The following is a 20,504-nucleotide window of genomic DNA, read 5'->3' as shown; positions in this document are numbered from 1 at the left end:
ATCACGTGGAAACAGAAGACTGATTTACTCAGACTGAGTCCTCGTGTATTTTGAGCCGATGCACTTTACGGAGGATTGAGGGAACGCCTTAAAAGGGCCTTCATTGGGGAAAGGAGATCAGCCATATCTCATTCATTTCAGTTATGAATCATCTTTGACACCACGTGGAGAGAAACGATGAGCAAGTTTGGCATCAAGAGGTAGAAAATACCAGCATGAACTCTGAGTCACTGCCGATGTTTCTGTGTTTGAGGTCAATCAAACATAGTTTGTAGAGTTTTTTTGTGTGTGCGATTGTTAATTTTGGGCTATTTTATTATTGGACTTTATATATTTGCAAGGTTTTAAAATCAATCCATATCTTTTAAAGGCTGTGAGTTTGAGTCGGAAGCGTATTGCATTCAAATGTTTTTTTCTGAATTAATGAGTTAATTATCTCAGAATTACCAGATCATTTTTCATTGAAAAAACAAAACGTTTTTGCTCTGTTTTTCTGAATTAATGACTTAATTATCTCAAAATTAGTAACTCAATTCATAAAAACGGAGTGAAAATGTTTTTTTTTCCAAGAAAAATGTATCTCATAATTCTGAGATAATTAACTCAGAATAATTAAACAGAGTAGATTTTTTTCCTCAAGTTTTTTTCTTCCTTTTTTTCCTTTTCCTCACACACCAAATAACAATTTTCACATTTATATTCTGAAGGTTTGTTCAGAAATCATTTCAACTGATTCATAGAACATTTTATTCCTAAAACATGGTGTAAATATTACCCTTTTTTCCCTGGCTGTTGACAGCATGTTCTGATTTATGGAATGAATAATAGAGAAATCCAAAATCCCCTCTGTGAAAACCTTCAACAAAATCACAGAAGTTTGATTGAAGAATTGTAAAGCTGGCTTTATCCACTGTTCAGATTTCTGGAAATGCATGCAAATGAGTGCGTGGTTTATTACATAATGCATAATTTACATATTTAACATAACATTTCAGAAAACATGTAATATGCAATTCTTAAATGCAAGTAATTATGGAGATATCCATTTGTTAATTTCTTCATTTACTAACACAGTGCATGACTGTTTTTACTGCATTTTATTTTTTATTCTAAACTGAACTTTTAATTATTCTTATTTCTTTTGATTATTTTAATTTTTTTCTATGTAAAGCACTTTGAATTCCCATTGTGTATGACAAGTGCTATAAATAAACGCTGATTCGTCATCACACAAACACATTTACAACCTGTTGCAACGTTTTTATTGTTCATAAATGAACATTTCAATGTGACAATTTTGGCGTCCAGCTCAGCTAAAAGCAGTGAAAAGGGTTTGTGTGTTTGGGAACTCGCAGCGATAAAGAAGGCAGGAAATATGCCCTGACGATTCACAAACCCTGTATGTACGTCACGTCTTCTGGTGGATCCTCAAAGCCAGCCGGTGACCAACAACAGAAAAGGACAAGTGAACGTTATGAAGAGAAGAGTGTGTTCAGGCACATCCGCAGGGATCGCCACACTTCCTCTTCCGTTCCCAAAGCGAGCGCAGCTCCTGAGCCGAATGCTGCGGGGACGACAACATGTCCACGAAACACTCCTTCTCACACAGCCAGCCTGAATCCTGAACACACACACACATCAGAACACTAAGACACAGCAACATCAATGCCATGGTTTGATTCCCACATGATGAATAAGTGGATAAAGGCATCTGGCAAAGTCAGTTTCACTCATGCATTACTAAAGGTCTACATTTGATCAGTTCACTGTAAAAAGTGTTCAGTTCACTTACTTAAAAAATAATTGTAAAACAATGCCTAAAAAACAATGCTTAATTGAAAAAATTAAGTTACGTGAGCTTGACAATTCCACATTACTTCATTTTTTTGATTAAGCATGAAGTTTATTAACTTAATCATTTTAAGGCAACAAGGTTTCCTCAATTTGATCAAGTTAAGTCAAATTAAACCAATTAAAACAGACTTAACTTTAAAAAAAAAAAAAAACCTAACTTAAAAAATTGAGATCAACAAGAGCTGTGTGTTCAGGCTCAAACGCAGAATTGAGTCTTAAAAGGTATAAAAATATATTAAAATATATTATTTTAATTTCAGTTTTAGGAAATAATTCTGAGATTATGGCTTACAGCACCTTTTCATTTGGGGTTTTAATAATCTGTAAGCTATAATCATCAAAATTATAGCAAATAAAGGCTTGAAATATCTCACTTTGCATGTAACGAGTCTATATAATATATTAGTTTCACCTTTTAAGTTGAATTACAGAAATAAATGAATTTTTGCACCATATTAAAATTTTTCGAGTTTCACCTGTATTAATATAATTGATTACATATAAAATCAAGTCAATATTTGGTTTTTAAAATAACAGTAATATATCTATACTCTCTCATTCTCTGCATATATTAACGTTTATTTTAGATCATATATATATTATCATATATATATATATATAAAGGCAGTAGTTGGTTTCTGAAGGTGTGCAGCTGAAAAATGAATTTAATAATTTAATTTAAAAATAATAATATATATATATATATATTTAATAAATCTATATTATTGATATATTAAGGCAGTATTTGTTTTGTGTCTTTTTCACCTGATATTTGCGAGGTCCCACCGCTGCCATCCAGATGCCCATGCTCACATCTTCTCCCTGTGAAATCATGCAGAAAACACTGTTAATATCTACTGTATACAATACACCATCTAAATGTATTTGACAGAGATGCCCTTTTAGCATCATTTCTCTTGGTTCAGTGGCTCTGCAACAGTGAGAAACCGATTAGAGACTCGACGTGTGTGACATTAGAGCGCCGTACAGACACATCTGATTCTGCAAGCATTGACTTCGAGAGAGCTCCGCGTATGAACAGAGGCTGCTAATGGAGTCACACATGCCTTTTTCATCATGGATTTCTGATTATCATGATTTAGTTGCATGCTGGGTAATTCTAAAAAGCAATCCCTTTGTATTTTGAAGAAGGTCATCATCACCTGGTACGCTTTCAGATGCTGTGCGTTGCTGGCCAGCCACTCCACCAGATCCCGGGACGCCACATATCCCGATCCGCAGGCGAAGGCCGGATACGCAGGACTCGCATACTCCAGTTCCTGCCACTTCCCCACTCGATCCACAGCCCAGTTCTGCCGGAAACTGAACACAACTCAGTGTTAACTCAGTAATATCTCACACACACACATTATAAATGTGTTTACTGTCACTTTTGATCAATTTAATGCATCCCTGCTGAATAAAAGTATTAATTAGTAACGTAATTAATAAATATACACAGCTCACTCACTTGCCCCACCACAGGCCGGTGTGTGTGATGGTGTGTGTGAGGCGCTCCGTCTTCTGCAGGACGGCGTCCACGTCGATATAACAATCATCATCAGTCTTGAGAAGCAGCTTGAAGTCAGCGTTTCCCACCGACCTGTGCGAGCGGATACACACACACTTCATGAACACAGATCTGCTTTACTGAAGCCGATTCACAACACAAGACAAACATGATCACCTATGACTGACTGACTGACTGATAAATCCAGCGTTTAATGCTGTTTATGCGTCTATGTGGTGTTTTTAATATGCTTTAAGACATATTATGTGTAAGTTCATGAGTGGACAGCATTGCTGAGTAAAACTGCAGTGAACCAAAGACAGTCTCAAAAACACGGTGGTGTTTCTGACGTCACAAACGTGTGATCGAGTGAGTGAGTGAGTGGAGGCGGAGCTCATTTGCATATTCATAGAACCACACATACTAAATGAGGGTGTCGAGCAGTGTTGGGTGTAACTAATTACTAAGTACTAAGTAATTAGTTACTGTAATTTAATTACTTTTCCCTTGAAAAGGTAAAGTAAGGGATTACTCTTCATTTATCTGTAATTTAATTAGTTACTTCTGATGTAATTGAGGCAAATACTGTGTATATATCAATCCGATCTCACAGCGATTCGTATGCATTTTATGAGGTATGTAAATTTTATGACCGCACTCGTACAAATTCGTATGAATTATTGTAAAATATGTATGAAAAAAGTGTGAAATGTCATGAGATCAGACATAAAACAATAGTGGGTTTAACTTCAAAATGTATTGTCTGATGTTAAAAAGTATGTTTTTATAATGTAACCTTCTCCATCTTGGTCAGTTTAAGGATAATTCATGCATTTTTATAGGATTTATTTGAAAGAATTAAAACAGATTCATGTCTATCCTTGTATTATTCAGCTGGTTGAGATTGATATGGGATTTTGAAAGTAATTAGTAATTAAAAGTAATTAAATACTTTTTAGAGAGAGTAATTAGTACAGTAATCTAATTACACTGTTGAAGAGGTAATTAGTAGCTAGTAATTAATTACTTTTTTAGAGTAACTTACCCAACACTGGTGTCGAGTTACATTCAGGATATTTTAAAACATGAAGACATTTAATTTAATTTTTTTTTAATTTTTTTTTTTAAGGCATTTAAAAAAAAATTTCATTACATTTTTTTTAAATATATTTTAAGGCATGAAGACATTTAATTTTTGAGGACGCTTGTATGTCATTCTGGTGATCAAAGATGAGCTTTAAGGGATAAAATGATTGACTACAGGTGGACTTTAAATAACTAGCAAAGTTGTACTATAATTTCTGGCTAATATTCAAATCTATACGTGGAGAGCGAGGTCTGAGAGGTGATTGGGTAATGCACTGACCACTTATAAAACTGCAGCAGTTTTAAAGGCACGTTCCTGTAGGTGTCCACCACGTCCACGAACACCATGTCTCCGTGTCTGAGGCTCTCGTCCCGCAGCGCTTCGTCCTCCAGCTTCAGCTCATCCGCTCGACGCCGCTGCCGTCCAGCTCGCCCACGCAACAGCTCAGACAACATCTCCACATCTGGAAAAAATTCATTTTTAACATAAATATGAAGCAGCACAACAGTTTTCAACATTGATAATAATCAGAAATGATTCTTGAGCTTCAAATCATCATATTAGAGATCATGTGACACTGAAGACTGGAGTAATGGTGTTGAAAATACAGCTTTCCTCACAGGAATAAATTACACTTTACTATTTTTTCACATAGAAAAGGTTTATTTTAAATTGTAATAATATTTCACATTTTTTTACTGTATTTTTTAATAAAATAAATGCAGAATTGACGAGATAATTCAATAATCTTACCGAAGCTGCTAAAGTTCTCCTCCATAACAATCAGTGATTGATCATGAAAGCACAAGGCTGATTGACACCGAACACAAACGCTACATACATCAACGCTCAACGTACCGTACACTGAAAACATGAATCCTCCGGCCAGACCCGGGAAGCCCAGAGCGCTCCTGTGAGGCAACGTGCCATCTTCAACCTGACCAAACACAACATAACCTCATCCTGATGGGAAGAAAACTCTAGGATTGAAAGATCCCAAAACCTTCATGATCTGAGCCAGTAAAACCCTCCAGAACCGCAAAAAATGCTTAATATTTTTGTCTTGTTTCAAGTCCAAATATCTCAAATTCTTAAATTAAGATGCATTTACTAGATGAGTAAAATGCCATAAGATATCATGTCTTTCTGGGGAAATAAATAAAAACTATGAGAGTTTTTGCTTAAAACATGCAAAATAATCAGCCAATGGGGTAAGAACTAACCCCATTGGCTGATAATTTTGCTCGTTTTAAGCAACAACTCGCTTCATTTGGATTAAATCCCCCAGAAAACAAGGCACAATATCTTATGGTATTTCACTCATCTACAGTAGTAAATGCATCTTAATTTAAGAATTTGAGATATTTGGACTGGAAACAAGACAAAAATACTAAGTAAGAAAAACATTTTTCTACTATAATGCATTGAAATGAAAGAAGTTGTTGCTCTCACAGATCCAAACTTGAGAACGCCTCCGCCGTTATTCAGACGCACCGCCGAAGTGTTGACCGACATCAGACCGGACGAATCCTGAGCTTCCCACAGGAGCGTTCCCTCGAAGCCCTGCAGATGAAGACCAGAACCACTGACCCCAGAACAGAGAAGTATATCTAATAAGTGATTATAATCAAGGTATTAATCAATATTTCTGCTTTGAAATATCGTCTCAGAGTCATCATCAAACTCTTGTTTATGAGACTTTTCTTTGTTATAGAAGTTCCCAGTGCAGGGCTACACATAGAAACAAACAAGTTCAATTGAAGACCTTTTAAATGCCACTGACCAAACCTGTGATGGAAATACACATTATATTACATACACTCTTAGAAGAAATGGTTCCATCCCCCGCTTCATATATGGAACTGCAAAATAGAACCATTTTTTTGGTAAAAGGTTCTATTGGCCAAGTATGGAACCCCAGGGTGCTATATAAAACCCAGAGGAACCCTTTTTTAAGAGTGTATAGAACCTCTTAGGGGTTCCAAATATGTAGTGCTGATAGAACTTTTTAAGGTTCTATATAGAACCTTTTCTTCTAAGAGTGATATGTTATATTTAACCCAAGTAATGTTACATTTGCAATCATGAGAATACTCAGCAAAATAGCTCCCGTCTTGTGTTACTTAACTATATCATGTGTTATAAATTAAAAACTCAACATTTTAAGTTCTTCTGTGAGTTTTTTTTATTTTTTTTAATGTGCTGTTATGCTCGTTTTTTCGATTTCTAACTATAAAAGCTCACAGAGACAGGCAGTGCAAGTCTCAAAAGTGTTACCAGAAATATATTATGAATCACTGTTTGTGTAATAAAATCAGAAACATTAATTGCTGGTTATTTGACGAACATTGGGTCTAAAGATTATTTTAGCGGTAATGTCAAGCCATAATTATCAAAATTATAACAAATAAAGGCTTGAAATATCTCACTTTGCATGTAATGAGTCTATATAATATATTAGTTTCACCTTTTAAGTTGAATTACTGAAATAAATGAACTTTTGCACCAGATTCTAATTTTTTCGAGTTATGTACATTTTCCAAAAACTTTTTTTTTTTTCAGATTCACAAACTTTGAAGGATTTCAAGGACCCGTGGGAAAACAGATGATTTACAGAAAACATCATCAGCTTCTCAAGCACTACTTTATGGGTTTCCTAGGACCACAATCAGAGATCGCACTTATCAAACAATATCTTCATTATCTTTCAAATTCTAAAAAAGATATATAGATAAATAACAATAAATTAAAAGAACAAAGTGGTACAAATAAAGTGAAGCACATGCAAAGTATTAATAACTGTGGCAACTTTAGTCTGGAATTGAAAGTGCACTGAAAAAAAAAATGCTTTTCTTACTTAATATTTTGTTTCCACATATCAAAACAGTCTTAAATCAGGATGCATTTACTAAATTAGTAAAATCTTGTTTTTTGGGGATATAAATAAAAATGAAGTGAGTTTTTGCTTAAAACAAGCAAAATTATCAGCCAATGGGGTGAGAAAAATAGCCATTTGCAGATAATTTAGATCGTTTTAAGCAACAACTCACTTCATTTTGAGTAATTCCTCCGGAAAACAAGACATATTATCTTACGGTATTTTACTCATCCTGATTTAAGAATCTTTAGATATTTGGACTGGAAACAAGACAAAAATACTAAGTAAGAAAAGCATTTTTGCAGGCATGCCTAGACAAGCAATGTAAAGAGCCATTAACTGTCTGATGCTGCAGAGACGGGCCATTCAGAAATGCTTGATTCTGATTGGTCAGAAAACACTATGAGGTCACAGAATCCCTGTACAATGATGCTCATGAATGTATCTGAGACACTTTTGTTAATGTAATCACCGTGTAATATACATCCAGTCCATGGATACAAGCTATTATTTTTTGATGGATGTACATTATATATATATATTAAACAGGAGACACAGTTATGGATAATGATGATTTTAGACTGGACTGAGACTGAGACATGAATGCCGGTGTGAATGATGACTGAACGCGTCACCTTGGGGAGAATGAACTGCTCCACGGGCTTGTAAAACATCCCACCCACACGTGATCCTGGACTCAGTGTGCTGAAGCGAGCGCTCACCACCGCCTCCTGCACACACACACACACACACACACACAAAGAAAAAAACAGAGCATATTTGCACAGCTGAAAGGGCAACACTCTCTGAATAAACCGACACACACGAGTCAATATGTGATTTCTCCAGACGACACGTCTCACAGCCTCTTCCTCTTCATCACACGCTATGCATTCAGTGTGAGTCCATGGCGGTCCTGATATTAAGATTTAATGGCAGGCTTTTTGTCTTAAGGCTATTTTATACATCATATATGCACATTAATAAAACTTGCATAATTTAACTGATATAAAAAAGTTTTTACACAAACAAACAAATATGAATGTCATATATATATTATTTTAATTAAGATGATCATGTTACATTCTAAAATATAAATATACTTTTATGATCAATGTTCATATTTAACATTTTTCATATGTTCATATTTTGTCATTGTCATTATTACATCACATGAATTTAGAAATTATGCAGGAATAATAACATTTTAGGACTTCTTCTATATATATATATATATATATATATATATATAAGGGCTGTCCAAAGATTAATTGCGATTATTCGCATGCAAAATAAAAGTTTGTGTTTACATAATATATGTGTGTGTGTGCTGTGTATAATTATTTTGTATATATAAATACACACACATGCATGTATATATTTAAAAAAAATGTGTTATTCATATATAAAATATTTATATTTAATATAAATTATATATTTATGTATATATATATTAGTATTTACATGCAAATAATTAAATATATACATGCATGTCTGTGTATCTACATATACAAAATAATTATATTATATATAATATATATATTATATTATAATGTAAACACAAACTTTTGTTTTGGATGCAATTAAATCGCAATTAATTTTTGCACAGACAGCCCTATATATATACACACACACACACACACACACACATACATGTGGAAATCTTGAAATGTTAGCCTCACTCTTTATTTTTAATAAGGATTATGATTTTTTTAAATATAATAATATTTTCATGATAGGTTTTCATATTTTAAGAGTGAACATCTGGGTCTTGGATGAAAGTAAAAAATTAAAAAATAAAAAGCATTTTGCAAGCAGAAATTGCCTAAATGATAAAGGCATGATATATATATATATTTTTTTTTTAAAAATCAAGTTTTACAGTGACCTTCAAATAACAAAACAATTTAAAGATTGAAATCTCTTAGTTTTATTGAAAATAAACCCCTGGACATAAAAATGTTAATAGTTGAAAAACCCACAACTCAGTTTGAATTGAATTTCTCAGTACGCAAACTCAAACCATTATTATATGACCAGTATAATTATATCAAATATAAGCGTCCATATTGAGGGACCATAATCCATTAGTGCAGCCGCAGTGTTTATAATCTCGAAATGTCATAGTTTGATCCAACAACAGCAACGAGGAGCCGTGATTTATAAGGTTTATTACTAATACCACTGTAAGAACTATGGTGAAAAGGCCAAGAACAAACCTGACTTTAAAAGGCTGGAAATGTATGAATAATTCAAAACAAGCTGTGATTATTTTTAATGGGACCACATTACTGGACGTGTTGGTAACACACACTCCTGATACGACTTATTGAATCCCGTCCTGTCATTTTCCATGGGTTTCAGATCAGTGTTCTCACACCAGCGGCTCTCCTGTGTCAGTCTGTTGACTTCAACAAATGTATTAAATTGTGGGATTATTTCATCACACGGATCCGCCGACCTCTCACTCGCCCGACGCGAGATCAGAGAGACTTCACAATCAAAGCGTCAGATTCCAGTCCAGACTTTATTGAATTTGCTCTGCACGCATTTATCTCTCCAGCTTGTCGGAATGAACGATATGTCTTTTGACTTCTGCTTCACGGTACATCTCTAGCACATTTATCAAATAAATGAGTAATGTGTAGCGGGGAATGATGAAAACTCACCTTAAGAAGCCAGCAGGATATTTTAGGTTCCTCCAGTGGCAAGAACTAATTGAGTGACTTTACAAAGTGCAAACCGAGTTTCTAAAAGAGTTTAATGCTAGATGACTGTTCTATGCATATTTTACACGAGACACAAAAATGGGTCACAGGGCTATTCTGATCTGTACAATGATATCTACCGGTACAATGCGAGTCACATGACTAAACTTAAGTCATCGTTTTTAAATACCTCTGTTTTGACAGTCCACACTACAACACAAAAACTGTGTTTGCAGATTTATTTAGATGTGTCGAGTTTACGAGGTGGTAAATCGAGTTTACGAGGTGGGAAGCTGAGATTACCAGGTGGGAGGTCATGTTTACGAGGTGGGAAGTCGAGTTTACGACTTGGGAAGTCGTATTTGCGAGGTGGGAAGTCGTGTTTGCGAGGTGGGAAGCCGAGTTTACGAGTTGGGAAGTCTTGTTTACGAGGTGGGAAGTCGAGTTTACGAGTTGGGAAGTCGTGTTTACGACTTGGGAAGTCGTGTTTGCGAGGTGGGAAGTCGTGTTTGCGAGGTGGGAAGCCGAGTTTACGAGTTGGGAAGTCGTGTTTACGACTTGGGAAGTCGAGTTTACGACTTGGGAAGTCGTGTTTACAAGTTGGGTAGTCGTGTTTACGAGTTGGGAAGTCGTGTTTACAAGTTGGGAAGTCGTGTTTGCGAGGTGGGAAGTCGTGTTTACGAGTTGGGAAGTCGTGTTTGCGAGGTGGGAAGTCGTGTTTACGAGTTGGGAAGTCGTGTTTGCGAGTTGGGAAGTCGTGTTTACAAGTTGGGAAGTCGTGTTTGCGAGGTGGGAAGTCGTGTTTACGAGTTGGGAAGTCGTGTTTGCGAGGTGGGAAGTCGTGTTTGCGAGTTGGGAAGCCGAGTTTACGAGGTGGGAAGTCGTGTTTACGAGGTGGGAAGCCGAGTTTACGAGGTGGGAAGTCGAGTTTACGAGGTGGGAAGTCATGTTTACGAGTTGGGAAGTCGAGTTTACGAGTTGGGAAGTCGAGTTTACGAGGTGGGAAGTCATGTTTACGAGTTGGGAAGTCGTGTTTACGACTTAGGAAGTCGAGTTTACGACTTGGGAAGTCGTGTTTACGAGTTGGGTAGTCGTGTTTACGAGTTGGGAAGTCGAGTTTACGACTTGGGAAGTCGTGTTTACAAGTTGGGAAGTCGTGTTTGCGAGGTGGGAAGTCGTGTTTACGAGTTGGGAAGTCGTGTTTGCGAGGTGGGAAGTCGTGTTTGCGAGGTGGGAAGCCGAGTTTACGAGGTGGGAAGTCGTGTTTACGAGGTGGGAAGCCGAGTTTACGAGGTGGGAAGTCGAGTTTACGAGGTGGGAAGTAATGTTTACGAGTTGGGAAGTCGAGTTTACGAGTTGGGAAGTCGAGTTTACGAGGTGGGAAGTCGAGTTTACGAGGTGGGAAGTCGTGTTCGCGAGGTGGGAAGTCGAGTTCATGAGGTGGAAAGCCGAGTTTACGAGTTGGGAAGTCGTGTTTGCGAGGTGGGAAGTCGAGTTCATGAGGTGGGAAGCCGAGTTTACGAGGTGGGAAGTCGTGTTTGCGAGGTGGGAAGTCGAGTTTACGAGGTGGGAAGTCGGCACCGTGGAGGCGTTCAAGAGCACTCAACTCGTAACCACGATCTATACGAGATGACATGAACGCAGCGTTATATTCAGGTGACACTGACTCGTACCTCTTGGTCCACCTGGAGCAGCCGGACGGTGACGTTCCCAGTGAACTCGTGTCTCGGGCCGTTGGGAAAGACGCCCAGCTGAGTGATGACCACCGAGTGAAGGACCTTGAAGTCCAGACTGAGCACAGAGACGTCACACGGCACCAGCGCTGAGCCCTCAGGGACACTCAAGATGGACATCTCCTCATCCGACACTGAAAACACACCAGCTGAATCAGTCCAGGGTTAAACGCCTGGAATTACTTCAGCAGGAAAATATTAATCCTTAGAAAAATTTAATGATTGATAATAATACAAATAATATTAATAGTAATGATGGTTTTATTTGATAATTAATGGATATCATTTCAGTACAATACTTGTTTTATTTGTTAATTTTATTGAATAATGATTTTGATTAAAATATAATTTAATAATAATATTAATAATAACTTATTATCAGTTAAATTTTTTGACTAATTTCTCTGAAAAATAGTAGGACTAATATTATTAATTTATTTCAATGTTACTATTATTAATATTGATGTTTTTGTTATTAATATTAATAATAATAAATTGTATTAATTTAGCTGTTAATAATAATTATTGTTATTAATTATAATAAAAATGCATTTAAATTTAAAATATTAATAGTAATACTAATAATAATTTATATATTATAAAATTAAATGTTCAAATATATTTTAATTTAAATAATCTCTCTATTAAAAGCAATAATTACCATTATTATTTTTGTTGGTAGGAACAACAATGATAATAATAATAAAATGTATAATAACTTTTAAAATTTAAATATAATTAATAATATTAATTATATTCATTACTTTTAATTATTATTGCTTTTAATTTATTATTATTATGGCTCATGTTATTATTAGTTCATTTTTAATGTGGGTTGTAGTGAAAAGCATCATCAGGTGTGCATCACACATGTTCCTCCTCATAAGCGTATAAAAGCATCCCAGAATGCACCTGATGAATGCACAGAGTGAACAGACCTTGACCAATCATCCGTTTACCTTTTATGCTCAAAACATATTATGTCTTTTCATAGTTTTGATTAAATGCAAAAACACATCAATTTTATCATGTGACAGCACAATAATTAAACAAATAAGCAGAAGAAGGGTTAAAGACAAAGCCTTATGTGGAGGTGTGTTCACGCGCCGCTGCAGAATAATACACACATCAGCACTTTAAGAGACTCGCTGCTCGGCTTAATTAGAAAGCGGCCATTTATTACCCAGGAGATCAATTGGAAGAACAGAGTCGTTTATGGAGAAACGAGCCGCTCATTCCAGCTCCAGACGCACCGCTTCCTCGTCCTTGAGACCAAAGCCAATTAAAGACGGCGCAGACGAGAGGCAGGAGCACAGATGTGTTGAAAAGCTTTTAGACACACAGGATATTCTCACACATTAGCATAACGCATCACCAATCACCGCTCTGAGACTCTCAAACCGTCTCGCTCTTCAAAACACAGTAAACACACCTGAGAGTCCATCAACTGACCGATCACATCCAGTCAACATTCAGCATTAATATACATGCTGTAATGTTTGAGCTCCAGGAATATGGTTCCATAAGTTGCTACTTTTAAAATTTTATATCATGTTCCACAAAAAGAAACAAGTTTGGCTTTTCGGAATTTTCACTTTCAAATTCGAAAAAATGAACATTCCGAAAATTCTAACTTTTTTGTTAGTGCAGATTTTATAAAGGGTAATTTAAGACCAATAACGGAAATTAATTGAAGGGAACACAATACATCAATATGTTCTCTAAATGTACATTTTTAGGGGGTTAAACGCCTGGAATTACTTCAGCAGGAAAATATTAATCCTTAGAAAATTTAAATAATTAATAATAATACAAATAATATTAATAGTAATGATGGTTTTACTTGATAATTAATGGAAATATTTTTAGTACAATACTTATATTATTATATATATACATATATATATATATATATATATATTATATATTTATTTGCCTAATTTCTCTAAAAATAGTAATAGTACTATTATTCATTTATTTAAATATTACTATTATTAATATTGATTTTTTGTTATTAATATTAATAATAATAAATTGTGTTAATTTAGCTGTTTATAATAATTATAATAAAAATGCATTTAAATTTAAATATATTAATACTACTACTACTAATAATTTATATATTATAAAATTAAATGTTCAAATATATTTTAATTTAAATAATTTCTCTTATTAAAAGCAATATTATAATTACCTTTATTATTTTTGTTGGTAGTAACAACAACGATAATATTAATAAAATAGAAACACTTCAAAGTTTCAGAGTCAGTAACAAATATCTGTTACTTTTTAATTCACTTCACTCGTTGTGCTTAAAACCACTAAAATATGGAAATCATTTTGACTGTTCCTTCTGATCAAACTGCAAAAAAGTAATGTTTTCCCTCATTATTTCAGTTTTTCCCAGCACAAATATCTAAAGATTCCTAAATCAAGATACATTTACTTCAGACGTAAAAAATGACAAAATCTAGTTTTCTGTGAAATTGATCAAAATGACGTGTTTATGCTTAAAACAAGAACAAATATCTGCCAGTGGACTCTAATTTAGAGCTTTTTGCAGATATTTGTTTTTATTTTAAGCATAAACACTTTTTCAAGACTTAATTTTACATTTGTATCTCCTGTAAATGTATCTGAATTTAAAACTTGTTTAGATATTTATACTGGAAAACAGGACAAAAATACTGAGGAAATGAAGAGTTCAGATGCAAAAGCCTCTAAGTGCCATTTGAAATTTTCTTCTTTAATGATGATTTTTATCAAGCTTGTATATTTAAGTTCAGTAATTTCACTTAAATGGCAATGATAATTACCTATTAATTGTTATTTAAGTGAAATTACTGAACTTAAATATACAAATTTGATAAAAATCATCATTAAAGAAGAAAATTTCAAGTGGCATTTAGAGGCTTTTGCATCTGAACTCTTCAAATATACATTATTTGCAACATTTAACGCTATGAATTTCTGCTGTTGTAAGACCATTTTAAGGCCTTAATTTGTGACTTTAACACTCGCAGAAAGCCTGTTTTTCAATTTTCCTCACACTGAACATGAATATATGTATATATATATATATCATCAAAATGCAGAATGTTATTACTGGATGTTCCAATGAAATTAGCTGGAAGCCAAAACATGCTGACTATTTAGAAGAGAACCCAAGTGCACACTGATTTCAGGCCACATCCTGCGAGGCGTACGTGTGTGTGTGTGTGTGTGTGTGTGTGTGTGTGTGTGTAGGGGCTCTATGAAATGAACAGTATAAAAGGGAGGAAACGAGGCAGAAAACGCAGAATGGTAAAGTACAAACTGGAGCAAAGTGCCATTAAAGCCTCCCCAAAGCGCTCTAAATCAGGAACACACAGTATTGAACACTGACCGGTCTCTGTGAGGTTCAGAAGTGTGCAGGAATACGGGTCTTCACGATCCTCTGGAGCGACAGCACAGCCATGTTCGCCCACGATGAACTTCACCATCACCCTTTCACAAAGAATAATAAACATCAATACATGATTCTGGAGTAAAATCACTCATTTGTGACACCGACTAGCAAGTGCAACACTACTAAGGGTGTAACGTCAAGTGTAATATATTATAGCTATTTTGGCTATTTTACAGAGGCTTTGATTGTGTCGCATCCAATCAGAATTAAGAGTCAGCACAAGGTTTATACTGTAAGTGTGTTTTTACACAGACAGTGGTCAAAAGTATTACTGTACTTCATTAGCCTGGATGCTAGCCGAGATTAGCCCCGCCCACAACATCTGAGGACGAGAAGTTCGGTCTGGACTTGATCCGTTGTGAAGCAAGTATGCTGTATCCAATATGCTGTTTTTGTAATTGTGAAAGAGAGTTTATTGTGCACTTATTCTTTGAATGTCCCTATTCTTCAATCTTTTGAGAATTCAATCTCAATTTCTAGGTTTTAAAATAAATTACAACCTTGTCTTAAATTTGTCTTCTGTCTTACTTCATACAAATTATTTTGAGTTTCCTATAAGAAAAATGTATGTTATCGATTTGTTTCTATTATTAGGAAAATTTCATATTCATCAATCTAAGTGGAGTAACTCAAAACCCAACTTTGCTCATTTCAAAACAGCCTTTTAAAATGTATTTTGAGTCTGTAAAATTTTTAAAAACCCGAAAAGCCCAAAGATCTGTATCCCTCCTAAAAGAATTTAATATATGTCTGTGATGCCAACTATCTTTATTTTTTTTTCGTGTTTTTTCTTTTTTCTTCTTTTTCTTCTTTTTCCATATCATTGTTGTTTCATGTTTTAATATTTTACTTATCAGATGTTATACTTATCAGAAAATGTGTAAAAAAAAAAAAGTCAAGAACTCGATATCAAACTCTGTGATTTTGAAAATTCAAAAAAAAAAATAAAATAAAAATAAAAAAGCTGTTCAGACCAATCAGATTCTTAGGGCGGGGTTTATACGATGATGGACAGATGATCAACCGTAACGGAATCATCACGTCACCAAAGAGCGCTCGGGTTGAACTCGTTTACAACAAAAATGGCCGCCGCTGGAGAACTGAGATGTGTAGATTCATCATCGCGTCTGTTATAGAAGATGTCGACAGCGCATTCATTTAAAAGAGGAACAGAGAACCGTGATCAAGGCATTTGTCGATCTGAAAGATGTTTCTGCCGTCCTTCCTACGGGATTCGGTCGATCCAGTCGAGTGCAGAGGCATTTTCTAATACTTGAGTGTCTTTTTAGCGTTGTGTAGATTGACTGAGTAAATACTACATTAGCAACTTTTATTCTCGACTTGACTACATTTTTACTCGAGTACTCTTTATTCCAATATTTTTCTGATGAGTTATCAACGGACTTTGTCTGCATCAGTTTATTTCTGAAAATGTATTTCACCCCAAATCGTCAACAAGGCCACTGAAGTGAATGCGAGTGCATTAGCAGGTCGTTGTGTTTCAGACATCCAGTGCAATTAGGCTTTAATTATTTCATTTGACTTATTTATCCGTTATAACCAAGAGACCGTTTCAAGGATTTTGCATTACTTTGCTCTTTCTGAGCACTTGAGCTCAACTAAGTCTTGAGTGTTTTGTAGGCGTGTTGTGTCGACCTTGATTTATTCCAATATTGAGGTTTTATTTTGTTTTTAGAAAATGAATGCGTCATTGCTCTCCTCACACAAATTTCTTGTTTTCACTGGCATTTCTCTCAGGTGTTGAGGAGTAAAATACTTCAGCACTGATAAACTCAGACACTCCAAGGCCCGGTTTCACAGACAGAGTTTAGATTAAACCAGGATTAGGCTTTAGTTCAGTAAACGCGTCTTAAACAACATTACGGGTGTGCATCTTGAGACAAAACAGTGGCACTGATATATTTTAAGATACACTTTCAGTTAAAACAGATCAAACATGCATTTTAGACTGAGACTAGACTTAAGCCTGTAATAATAAGACTTTTACTCGAGTCAGATTGGGATTGGAGACTTTCAAGTCAAGTCACTTATTTATATAGTGCTTTTTTTACATTACAGACTGTCTCAAGGCAGCTTCACGGTGATAACATGAAAATAATACAACAAAAAAATACAAACTTTCACGTTTTCACTGTAATGTGTCTGTACTTTTACTCAAATATGGTTTTCAGATTCTCTTGAACAGTGAACGTTTATTTGTTATTTATTATCTGATCTTTTGCATCGATTTTCAAATAAAAAGAGAAAATATTCAAGTCAGATTTTCAATTGTGATTTGTAAAGTATTTCATTCACTGACTGTATTAACCAATAGACATACTCACATGATTATAAAACATAATTACAAATTAAGTAATTAAAACATAAATAGAATTACATATTCACATATTTAAAAACATAATTACCAATTATTCAACGAGAACAAATTAAATATTTTTGGACCCCATTGAAGTCCATTATATGGAGAAAATCCTGGAATGTTTTCATCAAAAACCTTCATTTCTTTTCAACTGAAGAAAGAAAGACATGGACATCTTGGATGACATGGGGGCGAGTAAATTATCAGCAAAAGTTTTTTTTAAAAAAGTGAACTACTCCTTTAAGCAGGAAATTTTGTTGCTAGAAGATTGTATGAAGATATATCTGCTTGTGTTTTGGAAAAAAAGTGGATAATACCAACGGAAGAAAACTAATGTATTAAGAGTTTGAAAGAGGGGGTGGGAATAAGTGATAAACTTCATCCTTTTCAAGCAGCGGTGAATTTTTATTTGTTTTGATCATCAGTGTTCTTTCATTCATTGTCTTATGTTGTACACTTTTCATTGTATGCTTGAAATAAAAATAAATAAATTAAAAAATCCACGTGTGTGAACAGAGTTGTGTGATGTGTGCGGGACCGACCGTGTGCTGAAGTGCGGGTGATGTGTGATGTAGCCCAGCCATGTGTCTCTGATGGCCTGCCGGAGCTCATAATGATGCCGAGCCGACAAAACGCCCACCAACACCTCATGCACAGCCTTCTGCTTGTCTAAAAATACAACATTTAACAGAAACACAATAATCAGCTGATAAGCTCCGACATGAAACGTGTAAAAAGGCTTCCTGGCAGGTTGAAACAGAGAACAGACGAAAGTCTCGGGCCCTTTGGATCCCCTAATGGTTTGTCACTCATGTCCTATTTCACCATGTGTGACAAACATCAGAGTGAGTGTGTAATGTGCATCTGAGCCGCTGTTGCCAGATAAATCTCTCGGATACTACACACATTCTTCTATTTGTACACGCCTTTCAAATCCGATACCAATCACTAATGCAGACTTCATTCATTTCACATCGCAACTCACAGAATTGAACATCAGTGATATTATCAGTCAGTTAATGCAATGCTTATGCTTACTATAATGTGGAATGGTCAATGCATTGAGTATTAAATGTTCTTATGCACTGATTATTCACGTTTTAAACACAGTCAACATTAAAGTTCTATATGCATTGGATGCTCTATATCATGCATTAAGCAGTAATCGTTTCGTATGAATTGAGCACTATCTCAGCATCATAAGAATAAATGCTATACGAGCAAAAAAGTATTCATGTTTGTATGCATCATTAATGTTCTACATGCATTTAGCATTAAGGTTACCTATGCATTAAATATAATATACATTATAGTAAATAGACAGGTTTTAATATGAATAGACCAGTAATGCTCAATGCATATGTATATAGTTAAAAGAAGAAATTGTTCTAAATACAATTTGCAATAGTTTTTATTTTTACTCATCTTCTATTTTCTATAAGAATTGAGCCTGTCCAATAAGCAGAGTATGAATTTTTTATGCACTGATCATTCATGTTCTAATCTACATTCATAGAACGTGCATTAAAGATTAATATTTCATACAGTACATTAGTTAGATAGATAGATAGATAATTTATACCATCAACTTTCAATTTATGTAACTTATATATATATATAACGAGCAATAGTTTGCAGTCAGCATCTGAGTTTATATGAATTATTTTTTCTAATAGAATTGAGAATATGCAATTTTTAATATTATTTTATCTTTGTGTTAAGAGTTAATTTTTCTAAATAACCTGAGCACCAAGTTTCTACATGCATTAATATATCTATATATGCACCAGCTTCATAAAAACTGACTCATAAAGACTTGCAAGCATGCATTAATTGTTCTATAAGCGTTTATATATGAATCCACCTTATGCGTCCAGGATGTGTCGAATGCAGAGGACACACCACACACACTTCACTTCAACACAAACTGCCATGCCTACAAATAACAGTGGGAACAGAATAAGAGACAGTCGAGAAGTTTCAGCCAGGCTGAGCGGTACCTGCAGAACTGAAGCCCGACAGCAGCGCGGTTCTGTCGGTCCAGCCGAGCCAGTGGAGCAGAACCGCGAGAACACACGCAAACAGCGCCGCCGCGGAGCTTCTCATGGACGGACCGACGCGTGACCGCTCCTCAGACCCGTTACCGAACACACCGGAGCCTCGTCCCGCATCGCGGAGATCTGATGAGTCTCGGACGCGGTCGCGTCATGTCTAACTGCGCGCTGATGACGACACGCTCGGACAACCAATAGGAGTGCAGCGGTTGACGCCCTGAGCCTTCTGGGAAGAGTAGTTTTATTAAAATAAACACTGTAATTCATGTTTTTATTAAAACATGTTTTAAAAATCATTATTATTATCCAATTTAATTTAATATTCAACAATATTACTGATCTGCCTGCACTGACACCGTGTAATAATCACTGAACTGAGCTGGACGATGACATCACGGTTTTCTCCAAATTAATAACTTTTTTATAACAAAAATGAAACATCACTGAACTTACTTAAGCTGGACTGTGACGCTATTTTCCTCTAGAAACAATCGTTGTTGCATTATTTTCCTGTTATCTCTGTGAAGCTGCTTTAAAACAATCTGTATTGTAAAAAGCTCTATAGACATAAAGGTGACTTGACTTGATTTATTTTATTGCAGGAAGAGAAACACTGAATTGAAGTACAATAGCGTAAAAGGAAAGGTAAGAAAGATATGATCATAATTCTTAAGAAACTTGTTATTCTTATTGTGGTCAACGAGATTTTAAAATAAGAGAAATATTGAGAAACTTGTTTTTGTGAATAAAAAAAATGCACAATGATGAAAGCTGTGATTCAAGTTTCCTGAACTTGCAGTGATTGGTACCTCAAGTTAGTGATTGCTTTTTGATTTTGGTAAATGATAATTG

The 20,504-nt window shown here is 35.0% G+C and overlaps 1 protein-coding gene across 2 annotated transcripts; it reads right to left on the bottom strand.

Moving 5' to 3' along the window:
- Positions 1–1,245: 1,245 nt before the first annotated feature.
- On the bottom strand, positions 1,246–19,814 carry b3galnt2 (beta-1,3-N-acetylgalactosaminyltransferase 2). Of its 2 annotated transcripts, XM_039649276.2 has the most exons (12): positions 19,599–19,814; positions 18,141–18,267; positions 15,156–15,256; positions 11,711–11,904; positions 7,965–8,060; positions 5,904–6,014; positions 5,310–5,388; positions 4,731–4,914; positions 3,326–3,457; positions 3,018–3,177; positions 2,620–2,676; positions 1,246–1,621 (listed from the first exon to the last, which is right to left on the bottom strand). In XM_039649276.2, exons 1-12 carry the CDS (start codon positions 19,702–19,704, stop codon positions 1,493–1,495), a joined length of 1,476 nt encoding a protein of 491 aa, XP_039505210.2. In that variant the 5' UTR covers positions 19,705–19,814; the 3' UTR covers positions 1,246–1,492. The 2 variants fall into 2 exon arrangements, with proteins under 2 accessions (XP_039505210.2, XP_088972853.1); XM_089116727.1 differs by lacking the exon at positions 18,141–18,267 and having other exon boundaries at positions 19,599–19,738.
- Positions 19,815–20,504: the final 690 nt, after the last annotated feature.

Source organism: Pimephales promelas, chromosome 11 (assembly GCF_988280905.1).
Source record: "Pimephales promelas chromosome 11, fPimPro1.hap1.1, whole genome shotgun sequence".
Lineage (NCBI taxonomy): Eukaryota > Metazoa > Chordata > Actinopteri > Cypriniformes > Leuciscidae > Pimephales > Pimephales promelas.
This window is presented reverse-complemented; position numbering and strand designations above follow the sequence as displayed.

Coding starts and splice junctions, on each gene's coding strand:
- b3galnt2 (XM_039649276.2), bottom strand. CDS start 19,704: ATGAGAAGCTCCGCGGCGGCGCTGTTTGCGTGTGTTCTCGCGGTTCTG. Junction 3,458..4,730: donor CTGCTGCAGTTTTATAAGTG/GTCAGTGCATTA, acceptor CCGCTCGCACAG/GTCGGTGGGAAACGCTGACT. Junction 1,622..2,619: donor TGGGACCTCGCAAATATCAG/GTGAAAAAGACA, acceptor GTGTGTGTTCAG/GATTCAGGCTGGCTGTGTGA.